At 47.3% G+C, this 15,001-nt stretch overlaps 1 protein-coding gene across 1 annotated transcript in view; it reads right to left on the bottom strand.

Moving 5' to 3' along the window:
• Positions 1-15,001, bottom strand: part of ltk (leukocyte receptor tyrosine kinase) — a 124,496-nt gene that overhangs the window by 83,746 nt on the left and 25,749 nt on the right. The window contains exons 6-9 of the mRNA XM_070877875.1: positions 12,297-12,428; positions 10,430-10,586; positions 9,021-9,203; positions 7,281-7,379 (exon numbers count right to left, since the gene is read on the bottom strand). Of these exons, the coding sequence (XP_070733976.1) occupies positions 7,281-7,379; positions 9,021-9,203; positions 10,430-10,586; positions 12,297-12,428 (571 nt within the window). The remainder of the gene's footprint in view (positions 1-7,280; positions 7,380-9,020; positions 9,204-10,429; positions 10,587-12,296; positions 12,429-15,001) is intronic.

The raw sequence follows: 15,001 nt of genomic DNA, 5'->3' as shown, positions 1-15,001 counted from the left end.
CATTAGATGCCCTGCGAGAGAGGCATTCGAGCTTAGCGAGGGGTGGTGCATCATTTAACAGCGGCGGAGTCGGGGCCCAGGGGAGGCGCATCAGAGCTTGGTCTTGTCATTTTGGACAATCCTCGCCACTGGACCAAGAACTAGCTCTGTCAAGTGTAATGACTCAAGAGTCTGGTTACTGTAAACTCACTCAGGTACAACCTGATCCATCTTTATTCCAGCCTAAGAGTGCCAGTGTGACAAAGACACCCAGCTTATATACAGGTGACCAAGCACACATGCCACATGCGTACAGCCAAATGACCTCCGACCACGGCACCCTCTGGTGTCTGGTGACCCCCAAGCATTAATACATAATAACATCCCCCTTTTAAAATCTTAACAACAGTCTTTTTACAAATTAAGATGGTCTGGGGCTTTCCTCTCACGAGCTGATCGTCTCAGTTCAACTTTGGCTCTGGACGAGCGTTCTGAGTCCGTTGAGACTGAGGGCTGTGTAGCCGATCTGATGAGAGTGGTCATGACCACATCAGAGACTGAAGGTTCAGAGTCAGTAATATCAGCAGAGTCCTCTGATGAGTGAACAATGGTTGGTTGGTCACTGACTGCATCTTCCTCACGCGGTTCCAGTTCATCCGCGTGCTGCAGTCTAACCTGGTCAAGGTGTTTCCTGCATGTTTGCCCATTCTTGAGCATGGCAATAGACACTCTGTTACCCTCCTTGGCTGTAACATGCTGGCGATCCACTTTGGTTCAGTACATAGACCGGATCGTCGACAGAGATGTCACGTGACACGGCAACACGATCATGACAACATTGCTGACTTTGACATCTGTTTTCAACACGATCATTCAAATCAGGATGAACAAGAGAAAGCCTGGTCTTGAGATTTCTCTTCATCAGTAGTTCAGCAGAAGGAACCCGAGTAAGCGTATGAGGTCTTCACCTGAGCGATAGATATGACAACCATCTCTGCAGTGAGCCCTGAGTTACACGTTTCATACTTTGCTTGATCGTTTGAACGGCACGCTCTGCTTGACCATTAGAAGCAGGCTTGAATGGAGCTGATCTCACATGTCTGATGCCATTGAGTTTCATGAACTCCTGGAACTCAAGACTTGTGAAGCAAGATCCGTTGTTGCTCACAACAATGTCAGGCAAACCATGAGTAGCAAACATGATACGAAGGCTCGCAATGGTAGCTGTAGACATGCTGGATGATATAATAACACACTCTATCCACATAGAATATGCATCTACTACGACAAAAAATATCTTTCCTAGGAACGAGCCCGCAAAATCAATGTGGATCCTCGACCATGGTTTGGATGGCCACGACCAAAGACTCAGCGGAGATTCCGCTGGTACTTTACTTAGCTGCATGCAAGTATTGCACTGATGCACGCATGATTCCAGATCAGAGTCAATTCCAGGCCATCATACATGGGACCTAGCAATGGACTTCATCATGACAATACCAGGATGAGTGCAATGAAGTTCATGTACAAATTTTTCTCTACCTTTCTTAGGCATGATTACACGATTACCCCACAGTAAACAATCTGACTGAATGGACAGCTCATCCTTGCGACGGTTGTAAGGTTTGGTCTCCTCACACATCTCCATAGGTGTTGCAGACCAATCACCACTGAGTACACACTGTTTCACAACCGATAAAATAGGGTTGTGGCTGGTCCAGATCCTAACTTGTTGAGCAGTGACAGGAGTCCCTTCACTCTCAAAAGCATCCATTACTAACAGTAGATCTGCAGGTTGAGGTGTCTCCATCTCCGTTGTGGGTAAGGGCAGACGACTCAGTGCATCAGCACAATTCTCAGTACCAGGTCTATGACGAATAACATAATCATAGGCAGACAATGTCAGTGCCCACCTCTGGATACGGGATGATGCATTGGTATTAATCCCTTTGTTTTCCGCAAACAATGAAATGAGTGGCTTGTGGTCCATTTCTAGTTCAAAACGAAGACCAAATAGGTGCTGATGCATTTTTTTTACCCCATACACACGGCCAAAGCTTCTTTCTCTGCCATACTGTAAGCTCTTTCCGCTTTAGACAGACTTCTCGAAGCATACGCAACAGGTTGTAGCTTGCCCGATTCATTTACTTGTTGGAGTACGCATCCAACCCCATATGATGAAGCATCACATGACGTTTACAGGGATCATAATGAACAAGCAACTTGTTTGAACATAGCAGATTCTTGGCTTTTTCAAAGGCTCCATCTTGAGATGCACCCCAGACCCAGATGTCGCCTTTTCTTAGTAACACATGCAGTGACTCTAATAAAGTGTTCAATCTGAGTAAGAAATTACCAAAGTAGTTGAGTAGCCCAAGGAACGAATGCAGCTCTGTCACGTTCTGAGGCCTGGGTGCATTTTTGATGGCCTCAGTTTTCGAATCAGTGGACCTGATGCCATCAGCAGCAATCTTCCTCCTGAGGAATTCGACTTCAGGTGCCATGAATACACACTTCGAACGTTTCAGCCTGAGTCCCACTTTGTCCAGACAATGTAGGACTTCTTCAAGATTGTTCAGACGTTCAGCAGTGTCGTGACTTGTGACCAGAATGTCATCTTGAAACACAACAGTTCGAGGAATGGACTTCAGTAAACTCTCCATATTCCTCTGAAATATGGCTGCAGCCGAACGAATTACAAAAGGACACCTGTTGTAGACAAACAGTCCTTTATTGGTGTTGATGCAGGTGAGTTTCTTCGAAGTGTTGACAAGCTCCTGGGTCATATAGGCCAACGTCAGATCCAGTTTCGTGAACGACTTTCCAGCAGCTAGCATGGCGAACAGGTCATCGGCCCTCGGGAACGGGTACTGATCCTGTTTCGAAAATCGTAACCTTGTAGTCTCCACAAATCCTGACAGAGCCATCACTCTTCAACACAGGAACAATGGGACTAGCCCACTCATTAAACTCGACCGGTGATATGATCCCTTCACGCTGGAGTCTGTCAAGCTCAATTTCAACTTTTTCCCTCATCATGTACGGAACAGACCGAGCTTTGTGATAGACAGGCCTTGCATTGGTGTCCAGGTGAATCTGCACCTTGGCTTCTGTAAAATTACCAATGCCCGGTTCAAACCAAGAAGGAAACTTTTTCAATACTTGAGCACACGTAGTGTCATCCACCGAGGACAACATCTTGACATCATTCCAGTCCAGCTTGATTTTCTCGAGCCAATTCCTGCCAAACAGCATTGGACCATTACTTGGGATGATTCATAATGATAGCTCGTGAACCACACAGTCATATGACATCTCGATTGCAGCACTGCTGAGCACTGACATGAGTTCCTTAGTGTAAGTACGCAACCTGACATTGACTGGACTCAGCTTCGGTTTCGCAGCCTTAGTGTCCCACAGCTTATCGAATGTCCTTTGGCTCATTATCGACTGGCTTGCACCCGTGTCCAGCTCCATTGATACAAGCACGCCATTCAACTTCACATTAACGACAATCGGCTGGCTCTTGCTCAGAAATGAATACCAGTCCATTCACTTCCTCCTTCGGTTGCTTATCCGGGCCATCACTGAACTGGTCTTCATCAACCACGTGGTGAGCCGCACCACTCTTGCTCCGTTGTGGACACATCCTGTGAAGATGCCTCACTTTCGAACATCCATTGCGTGAGTATTGTCTAAACCGACACTGATGAGGCTGATGATTGCCCCCACAACACCAACAGGGTGAAATCTGGATCGAACCAGTTGGCGGGCTCTGAGCAGCGGCAGGTTTCACGTAAGCAGCTCTGCCTGAAGACACTCCATCTTGTTTATAGTTCTTGCTGTGGAACTCCGACTTGTAAATGATATCTGCCTGAAATTATTATCCGTTGTCATGCATGCCTGGGCAGTCGTGGTGGTCTTTTTCAAATCCAGCAGCCAACAGCTTCCTGAGGATCGCATCATGGCTGATGCCTATCACGAAGACATCATGCAGCATGTCTTCCAGCATGTTCCCGAACTTACACGGCTCAGCAAGACGTCGCAGGTCGACGACAAATCCCGACACGTCCTGGCACTCAGCACGAACAAGTGTGTAGAAACGGTAGCGTGATATGATGATCTCCTCTTTTGGCTTCAAATGGTTACCCACCAACGTACACAATTCCTCGTACCATTTTTCCGCCAAACGTACAGGCAAGAGAAGATTCTTCTTGAGGCCGTAAATTTTCGGACCACAAACGGTGAGGAAAACCGCCCTACGCTTAACTGCATCAGCCTCTCCCTCCATTTAGTTGGCCTCAAAATACTGATCCAGGCGGTCGACAAAATCCGCCCAATCCTCGCCCTCCACGGATCTCCCCAGGATTCCAAAAGTGCGCATTGTGCATGCGAAGATTCTTAAATTACCTCATCGTCAATTCTAATGACTCAGGAGTCTGGTTACTGTAAACTCACTCAGGTACAACCTAATCCATCTCTAATCACCTAATCCAACCCAAGAGTGCCTGCATGACAAAGACACCCAGCTTATATACAGGTGACCAAGCACACATGCCACATGCGTACAGCCCGATGACCTCCGACCGCGGCGCCCTCTGGTGTCTGGTGATCCCCAAGCATTAATACATAACATCAAGCCCATGTGGTGGCGGTGTGCAACGGTCAGCACACGTTAAAAAAATCCACGCACAGGCATCTTCCACCCTTTAAGATGTAACTCATTGTAACACCTGTGAGCCCATTTTTTTTGGTGTGAAGAGGGTCATCCTCGTCATGCGGGACTGCCTAGTAGTACCTTGCATCTACTGCCAGGATCCTATGCTGCTGGTCACACACCAGCTGCACACTGAGCGAGTGAACCCCTTACAGTTGACAAATATCTCGGGGTGGTGTTGTGTCGCCCTCAGGTCAACCTGTGTGCAGTCAATCGCACCCTGCATTCTCGGGAACCCTGCAATTCGGGCAAATCCGACCTGCTGCTCCACCTGCTTGTCCCTCGTCATGGGGAATGATATTTAGTCCGCCCTTCTCCTGTAGAGTGCATCCGTCACATGCCGGATGCAGTGGTGTGCAGAGAACTGCAAAATGTTTCCAATGTCTGCAGTGGCAGACTGGAACGACCCCGTGGCATAGAAGTTCAAAGCTATGGTGACCTTGGTCTGTCAGGGCAGTCCTGAGCCTTGTGTGAGGCTCAAGATCTCGCTGAATCACATTGCAGAGCTCCATCAGTACCTCTGAATCTCAGCCTTCACAGGCATTGCTCATCACTGAGCTGGAGGAAGGAGAACTGAGCTCTGTAGACCCTTTGAAGGTAGGGCCTCCGTCCCCCAGTCTGTGCTGGCCATCTCCCATAGCAGTTGGATGATCGCCTTCTCGCTCTTCCTCCTCATGGTCAGGCGCCTCTGTAGGCTGTTGCTGGCGAGGCTCCTGGCCCAATATGTGGTGTGGGGGGGTCAGCGTACCTGACCCTCCTCCTGATGCCATCTCCCTCCTGGACACCCTCTCTATGTGGAGGTCTGCGCACATCTGCAGGCCCCCCTGGGTGTTGGGCAGCCATGGATGCTGACTCCCTTGCCCGCTGCCTCTCTGCACGTTGCTGACAGCGATGCCTTCTCCTGCGTGTCGTCCTGCGTCTTATTAGGTGTACCAGGCGTTCCCCTGACAACACTGATCCCATTGTGTTTGAGGTTGCACCCTGCCAAGTAGGCCTGTGGAGCACAGAATGAGACCTACAGGCGTCCACTAATGTGTGGGAGCTGAAAGTCCTCAAAACTCTCACAAAAACTACAGACAGCACTCAGCACGGTCAATGAAATGAAAAAAACGTCAACAAAACTATTCTGCAAAAATACCCCGATCGCGGGAATACTGCGTTGACCTCCTCCAACAGTGTCGCGTATCACGGCAAAGTGTACCGACACAGGAACCTGGCGGGGTCACTGCTCAAAAAAGACCTGGCTTTTTATTGCTGAAAATGGGTGGCGTGGCCGCGTAGCAGCGCTGCACACCCTGATGATGTCACCGCAGCCGCAACACCTTTACCGCCGCTTCAGACGTCCGATTCCGGTGGAAGTCCTCATCGCTGGAAACCCCTCCCCCAAGCTGATTATGCGTCGGGGGGGGGGGGGGGCCAATAGAGCACCACGCATTGGCCAATCATTTTTTCAGATTGCTGAATTTCGGGCACTGCACCCGAGAAAGGATATAGTGGCCTTGGAAAGTGTGCAGCGCAAATTCACCAGAATGTTACCAGTGCTCCGAGGGTTAGATTATGAGGAGAGATTATATGAACTAAACTTGCATTCCCTGGAATATAAAAGGTTGCCATGATTTCATTGAGGTTTTTAGGATTTTGAACAGAATTGATAAGAAAATGTTAGTGAGGGGAGGGGGGTGGGGGGGGTGTGGCGGGGAGTGAGTAGGGGGGGCGGGGGAGTTTAGGATAAGGGAACAGAACCTTAAAATTAGAACCAGGCCATTCAGGAGAGAAGTTAGGAAATGCTTTTTTACAAAGCGTGGTAGAAGTGTGGATCTAGCTTACAAAAAAAGCAGTAGGTGCTATCACAATTAATCATTTTAAATCTGAGATTTGTAGGTTTTTGCTAGCTGAGGACATAAAGTAATATGGAATCAAGGCGGGTGGATGGAGTTAGGATTCAGATCAGCCATGATCTCACTGAATGGCGGAATAGGTTCGAGGAGCTGAATGGCCTACTCCTGTCCTTATGGTCCTATGACGGTACTTGAACTTTCCCCTATTGACCCCAGCTGCTGAAGACAATTATAATGTCCTCGCAGGTCGAATCCTTGTCCAGGTACAACGTCTCAAATCCGGCTGTCCGAAAATCGGAATTGGCTGCAAACTGGACATTTTTGAGAAAATCCCATTTGATATTTAGTAGTCCTGAATCCGGAATTATTATCCAAAAACCGGTGGGCCAGACTAGTTATCGGCTTCGGGGATGCGGAGGACCTCTTCGGAGAAATCTTGACAGATCGGAAAAGCCGTTTTTCGGCGCATGCGCATGGCGCTCCGATAACTGGCTTTTGCGAGATCTCGCCAGGTCCAAGCGCACTTCATGGAATTTTCGGTCCTTAGATGTTCTTGTCCGAAATCCGGAAAAATCCGAAAACCGACACGGTCTCGGCCTGATTTGAGACGTTGTAGCTGTACACTGAAACAGAGCCAAACTGAACAAGAGTAAATCACTTTTTTAAAAGTAGTCCGGTTTGTTGAAGAATGGCTCATTTCAATATGTAAATAAGCCCCGGATTGGCTGCCCATCTTTGCTCTTTACCTGCCAATGGGTGGAGGTAGATCTCTCCAGCTTGATTGACAAATGAAATTCCATCATGGCCATCTGCTGTGATCTCATCAGCTACAGATGCATCTCCACCTGAAAGAGGTAACAGAAACAGAGAACCTCACACTTATTATTTATACAGCTGTTTAGCTACATCTTACATTTAAGGTGTCATGTACAAGGTGTCAGCCTTGGCTCAGTGGTAGTTTTCTAGCCTCTGGGTCAGCAGATTGTGGGTCCCAGTTCCAGAGACTTGAGCACATAATCTAGACTGAGGGAGGTGCTGTCTTTTGGATGAGATGTTAAACCAAGGCCTCGTCTGCCTCCTCAGGTGGATGTAAACGATTCCATGGCACTATTTTGAAGAAGAGCAGGGGAGTTCTCCTCGGTGTCCTGGCCAATATTTATCTCTCAACCTACATCACTAAAACAGATTATCTGGTCATTATCTCACTGTTGACTGTGGGAGCTTGCTGTGCTCAAATTGGCTGCTGCGTTTCCCACATTACAACAGTGACTACACTTCAAAAATATTTAGTTGGCTGTGAAGCACTTTGGGATGTGCTGAGGTCTTGAAAGTCTTTTTTTTCTTTGTTACATTTCCTCTGGCCTGTTGGTTTCTCACTCGTAGTTGAGCTTTTTCCTGCTCAGCCCCAGATAACCCTGAAAATCAATGCCCCAAACATCGGGGAAATTCTGTCTGGACTCCAGAGGGAAGCTTGCTGGCACCCCATGGTTTACCGGGTAGCCGCTGACTTCTAAGACTGAAATTTCCGATGACTTGTCAGCTTGCAGTTTTATTGCAGTCACCAGCACATGGGAAGGATCAGATCCAGCAAAACTAACCCTGTAATGAATGACTCACAGGCAGGTATGCAGGACAATTCTGATCGTTTCAGGACCAGTATAAAACCAAGAGGTCAGTTAGTCAACTTTCCTCACAGCTGGAGATCCACTCACTGCTTGAAATCAGAGCTGCTGCTCTGAAGCGGAGACAGATCTTGGGAAATAAAGTGCACTGACCCATCATTTAATGGCAATAATGAGGGAGAAGGTAGCACTTAACTCAGCTGGACGCAAAGAAGTGATTTGAACTGAAAAGACATTGAATTTACTGATTGGCTGTAATGTTATTTGCTAAACTTATACTACAGCGCTATCATTTATAATGAACAAATGTATCAGAACATTAAAAATTCTACATCGTAGCAGTGTACCAGTTGCAGTTTTTAATGTAAAGGCCTAAATTTCATGTCATGTTATTCTCATTTGTGGTTCAATGGTGTTGGCTGGCTTACAAAATGGCGGTGCGTGTTGGCAAGGAACGAAACAATTCCCCAACATGTGCACCAAGCTCTCTGTTCTCCGAGGACACCCAATCAATTGGCACTTAACTTGGCCTCAGGTTCAAACAGTGCATCCAAACCACGACAAAGACAGACACCCCTATCCGTTACTGGCATAGGGGCTATCCAAAATGGCCACCAGCTTTACAAGAGTAAACGGGGGAGAGTGGGGGGGGGGGGGAGGGGGGTGTTTGGGGGGGGAGGGGGGTGTTTGGAGGGTGGCGACCAAGAGAATAATTCTTTTGTAGATCTCAGAAGAAAGAATGTTGCACCTTAAAAAGCAGAGGTGGGCAAACATTATTGATTTCTCGGTCTTAATGTACAACTCAATAGCATCTCAATGATTCATGAATACAAATGGTATACAATACGGTTTGGCGGGGCTTACCTGTGTAGCCACCACCTCCTCCTCCTGACGTGCAAGCCCCACCGCCCCCACCAAAGCCTCCATGTGTTGTCCACTGCAGCTTCTTCAGAGCCTGGGGACATGCACTGCCCCCGCTCGCGCCTTCCATGAGAGACATCCCTGCCCAGGGAAACTTTGTGACGTCATTCCAACCACCACCACCTCCTGCAGGACAGAAGTTACAAGCAATCAAAATTAGACTAAAGATATACCGTGCCCTCATTAATGACTACGTCACTGGCAACCTTTGTCTCATTTAGCTACCTGAATCAAGTCTATCTTCATCCTCTTTATTCAGATGTGACCTGGAAACTCGGCCGCTGCCTCCCAAAAACAGTTGCCTCCCGACCCAAAGACAGTAAGTTCCTGTCCCAGGGTGTGGCTGACTTGGAGAGGTACCAATTGTCGGGAGATCCTGGACCCTGAGAGATCAGAGTGATGCTAGTTTCAGGGTCACCCATTACTGAAACGTCACTGCCTCAGGATTACAGAGATTTTACAGCACAAAAATAAGCCATTCGGCCCAACTGCTGGTGTTTATGTTCTGCAGGAGCCTCCTCTCACCCTACTTCCTCTCACACTATCAGCATAACCTTCTGTTACTTTCTCCCGAATGTACTCATCTGGCTGCCTCTTCAAGACATCTATGCTATTCACATCAACCACTCCTTGTGCTAGAGGAGTCCCCCATTCTAACCACTCAGAAGATTCTCCTGAATTCTGTGTTGGATTTATTACTGACTAGCTTACATCTATGGTCCTTAGTTTTGGATTCCCCCACAAATGGAAACATTTTCTCTATCAAACATAGGAACAGGAGTAGGCCCTAAAACCCCTCGAGTCTGTCCCACTATTCAATGATGTCATGGCTGATCTGTTTCTTAACTCCATCTCCCCTCCTTGATTCTGAACCCTTTAATACCCTTGCCTAACAAAAAAAATCGAGCAATCTCAGTTTTGAAATTTTCAGGGCCGTGTTCTTGGGATGGGCAATAAATGCGGCCTTGCCAGTGTCGTTCACATCCCAAGAACACTGCCTGTTGCTCCAATGCCTCAGGGAGATGTCTTTCCTGGGTGCAATAGACAGTGGCGCAGAAACCAACTATCAAGACCTGACTCAGGCCAGCAGATTAGATAGTCACTGCGTTTCAACTGAAAACCTATCAGGCAGGAATACTTGACTATTCACGCTAACTACAAAAACAGCTAATCTGGAGCTACTGTCGAAGGCTGTTTTTGGAAGGCATATCAAAAGAGAGTTACAGTGCAGCATTGCTAAACAAAAGTCTACAAAGGTTCCTTCAACTTACTGTAACCATGTCATACTGCCCCACTAAGAACACTAGGCACCTGGTTAAAGTAGATTACAAGTCACTTTTTTTCTCACAAACCTGCTGCCCCTATTTGGCCATTGAATCCGGGCACTGATGTGTCATTTTCATACTGTTCCAACACCAGATCATCTATTAACGCATCTGGGTCTTCCAGGTACGCCTTTCCACCCCCACCTGCAGCTATCAACAGGGGCATTGGAACCCCATTCTCCATCTGTGTGGAAAAACATCATTCAGCCACATCAAATAAGCATTTTATTCTGTCCCTTGGACTGCAAAAGTGTTGAACCAGACTGTTCGCAACCTCGGCGTCATATTTGACCCTGAAATGAGCTTCCGGCCACATATTTGTGGCATAACTAAGACCGCCTATTTCCACCTCTGTAACATTGCCTGTCTCTGCCCCTGCCTCAGCTCATCTGCTGCTGAAACCCTCATCCATGCGTTTGTTACCTCTATTCCAGCTCCTGGCTGGCCTCCCACATTCTACCCTATGTAAACTTGAGGTCATCCAAAACTCGGCAGCCCATGTTCTAACTCGCACCAAGTCTTGCTCACCCATCACCCCTGTGCTCGCTGACCCTACATTGGCTCCCGGTTAAGCAACGCCCCAATTTCAAAATTCTTATCCTTGTTTACAAATCCCTCCATGGCCTCGCCCCTCCCTATCTCTTAAATCTCCTCCAGCCCCACAACCCCCCCGAGATGTCTGCGCTCCTCTAATTCTGCCCTTTTCAGCATCCCTGATTATAATCACTCAACCACCGGTGGCCATGCCTTCAGCTGCCTAGGCCCCAAGCTCTCGAACTCCTTGCCTAAACCTCACTGCCTCTCTACCTCTCTTTCCTCCTTTAAGATGCTCCTTAAAACCTACTTCTTTGACCAAGTTTTTGGTCATCTGCTATAATTTCTTCTTATGTGGCTCAGTGTCAAATTTATTTGTTTGGTCTTATAACACTCCTGTGAAGCGCCTTGGGACATTTTACTACGTTAAAGGTGCTATATTAATACACGTTGTTGTTGTTAATAGAGTAAGTTTCCTATGTATTGAAATCCATTCGGCCCTCCTGGTCTCCATAACAAGACATCCCTATCCCCAGAAGTCTACCGTGTCCGATGGAGTATTAATCATCTAATTTGAGAATAATCCCATTAACTTTCAAACCTTGTTCATATCTAGCTCCAAGTGATTGGCAGCAAGCCAGCAATTACTACTTATAGATGTTAGCTGTGACTCAGTGGGTAGTACTCTTGCCTCTGAGTCAGAAAGTTATCGGTTCAAGCCCCACTACAGAGACTTGAGTCCATATTCTCATCTGACACTCCATTGCAGTACTGAGGGAGCGCTGGATGTCGGAGGTGCCATCTTTTGAATGGGATGTTTGCCCTCTCAAGTGGATGTAAAAGGTGCCACGGCACTATTTTGAAGAAGAGCAGGGAAGCTCTCAATATCCTGGCCAATATTTATTCCTCAACCAACATCATTAAGAAAAATATATAAGCTGGTCATTATCACATTGCTGTTTGTGGGAGCTTGCTGTGAGCAGAATGACCACCGCATTTCCTACATTACATGAGCTTCAAAAGTACCTCATTGGCTGTAAGGTTTCCTGAGGTTGTGAAAGGTGCTATATAAATGCAAGTTCTTTCTTTTTTTCTCCTTCAATTGGTCAAGTGAGCAACGCCAGTTTGAGGGAGATCAAAGGACGTGAGAAGATCACCTATGATTAGACTTTCCAAGCACTGCTTGGTGTCCCAGTTGGGGTTGATAGCATATGACTGAGGGAGGCGTAACACTTTGAGTCTGAAATACAAAATCTAATAGACAGAAAACAGGAGATCTTTCAGCGTCTTATAAAGCGGAACTAAAGATTTTATTTTGGGATAATCATAAAGCCTCATTTAAATATCGGAATCTGCATACCTTAAAGATGTATGTTGCTCCGCCCCCTCCACCTCCACCTCCTGCCCATTCTAACATGGCATTGTTAGTGTTATATTCATCTTCAATGATGGAAGATTCTCCCAAGCAGATCTTCTGAGTCATGGAGTCCTTCTAAAGAGAGAATCAGAGATGCTGTTAACTTCTAGACTTCTCTAGTCATGCTGCAGCTATTCTATGGACTGTGGCTTATCTCTCTTAATACATGTATTTAAGGGGAAGCGAGATAAGCACATGGGGGGATAGGGACAGATGGGTATGCTCATATGGAGCTTAACGCTGGCATAGACCAGTAGGACCGAATGGCCTGTTTCTGTGCTGTAGATTCTATGTAATTCTATTCACAGCAGCTATCCGGCATTGTATGAATCGCTGATTTGTAGGAAGGGATCTGAGGATAGGTTTCATCCCGCATTATCTGAGAAAACAGTGGAAAGCTGTGGCTGAAAGCTGTCCTCCAATCACAGCTGGGTGTAGTTTTTTATTGACCAGACAGTTATCTGACACGCACGGAAACCCACCTCCATGTTAAAGGTTCTCCAGGACCAAATGGGTGAAAAATACACAGAGTGTTTCCATTTGCCTGATATAAAATACACACTCTTTCTCCACATGGACCTACCCCACATAGCTGAATCCAGACAGCAAAAACCAAGGGAGCCCACAAACTTAACAAGATCCTTTGATGATAGGCTACATTGTGGTACTCAGATTATAACCCGATAAAACCACACAGTCTAAACTCATGGAGCAATGGCAAGATTCCCTCTGCTTGTCCATGATGCGAATGATTAGGGCATCGCTAGCTGGGATATTTGGAACTGAGTGAGAAGAAGACTAGTAGCAAGTGACAGGTCTACTTAGGTCCCATTAATAGGCCAGGATAGCTGGTCAATCATCAATGGTGGCCTGCAGTAATACCCTTCTGTCTGCTATCAGATTAGGGAGCCCGCCATAGAGGGTTGACTTGGTTCCATAACCAGGTGTGTCATCTTGGACCTGCTCTGGCCCACAAAAATATATTGCTTTCTGTTATATATGTGGACTTGTATTTACTCTGTACAGCCACCAGAAGGCTTATTCCCTGGAGTCCCAAGGGATCCCATAATCCCTTGGGAGCACAGGTATTTAAGGAGGCTTCACAGGTTGGAGAGGCATTCTGGAGACCTGCAATAAAATACTACGGTCACACTTCACTTTGAGTTCACAGTGTTCAGTCTGACTCTTTCTCCATGCACAACAACTGGCGACGAGATAAAGATAGCAAACCCAAAGATGCAGAGTTCAGTGGGCAACCTGGAGAAATTTTCGGAGGGAGATATTTGGGAAACTTTTATGGAGCGACTCGACCAATACTTCGTGGCCAACGAGCTAGATGGGGAAGAGAGCGCTGCCAAATGAAGGGCGATCCTCCTCACCGTCTGTGGGGCACCAACGTATGGCCTCATGAAGAATCTGCTCACTCCAGCGAAACCCACGGAGAAATCGTACGACAATTTGTACACTCTGGTCCGAGAGCATTTGAACCTGAAGGAAAGCGTTCTGATGGCGAGGTTCTACACCTACAAAAGGTCTGAAGGTCAGGAAGTGGCGAGTTATGTCGCCGAGCTAAGACGCCTTGCAGGACATTGCGAATTTGAAGGACATCTGGAGCACGTGCTCAGAGACTTTTTCGTAATTGGCATTGGCCACAAAACCATACTTCGCAAACTTTTGATTGTGGAGACCCCAACCTTGAGTAAGGTCATAGCGATAGCCCAGGCGTTCATTGTCACCAGTGACAATACAAAGCAAATCTCTCAGCACACAGGTACTGCTACAAGTACTGTGAACAAAGTGATGTTGTTTTCGAATCGTAACATACAGGGCAGGTCACACATACCTGCAGCTGCACGTCCGCAGATGACTCAGAGTCCACCATCAAGTGTGATGAATGCAAGGCCATTAACACCTTGTTGGCGCTGCGGGGGTGATCATCGTTTCCATTCATGTCGATTCAAAGAGTATGTTTGCAAGGGCTGTGGAACAATGGGAACCTCCAACGAGTGTGCAGGTGAGCTGCAAAGCCTGTTAAACCTGCAAACCACCATGTTGCAGAGGAGGACAGATCCATGGAGGATCACGATGAACCAGAGCCTCAGATAGAGGAGGCAGCAGTACATGGGGTACACACATTCACTACGAATTGTCCCCTGATAATGCTGAATGTTGAATTAAATGGACTCCTGGTGTCAATGGAGCTGGACATGGGCACGAGCCAGTCTATCATGGGCAAAAAGACTTTCGAAAGGTTGTGGTGCAACAAGGCCTCAAGGCCAGTCTTAACTCCAGTTTGCACGAAACTAAGAACTTACACAAAAGAACTGATTCCTGTAATCGGCAGTGCTACCGTAAAGGTCTCCCATGATGGAGCGGTGCACAAGCTACCACTCTGGGTGGTATCGGGCGATGGTCCCACACTTCTTGGCAGGAACTGGCTGGGAAAGATACGCTGGAACTGGGATGACGTCCGAGCGCTATCACCCGCTGATGACACTTCATGTGCCCAGGTCCTAAACAAATTTCCTTCGCTGTTTGAATCAGGCATCGGGAAATTCCAAGGAGCAAAAGTGCGGATCCACCTAATTCCAGGGGCGCGACCCATCCATCACAAGGTGAGAGCAGTACCGTACATGATGAAAGGGCAG

This window comes from Pristiophorus japonicus, chromosome 4 (genome assembly GCF_044704955.1).
Source record: "Pristiophorus japonicus isolate sPriJap1 chromosome 4, sPriJap1.hap1, whole genome shotgun sequence".
In the NCBI taxonomy this organism is placed as follows: domain Eukaryota; kingdom Metazoa; phylum Chordata; class Chondrichthyes; family Pristiophoridae; genus Pristiophorus; species Pristiophorus japonicus.
Note: the sequence above shows the minus strand (reverse complement) of the source record. Positions and strands in the feature narration are given on the sequence as shown.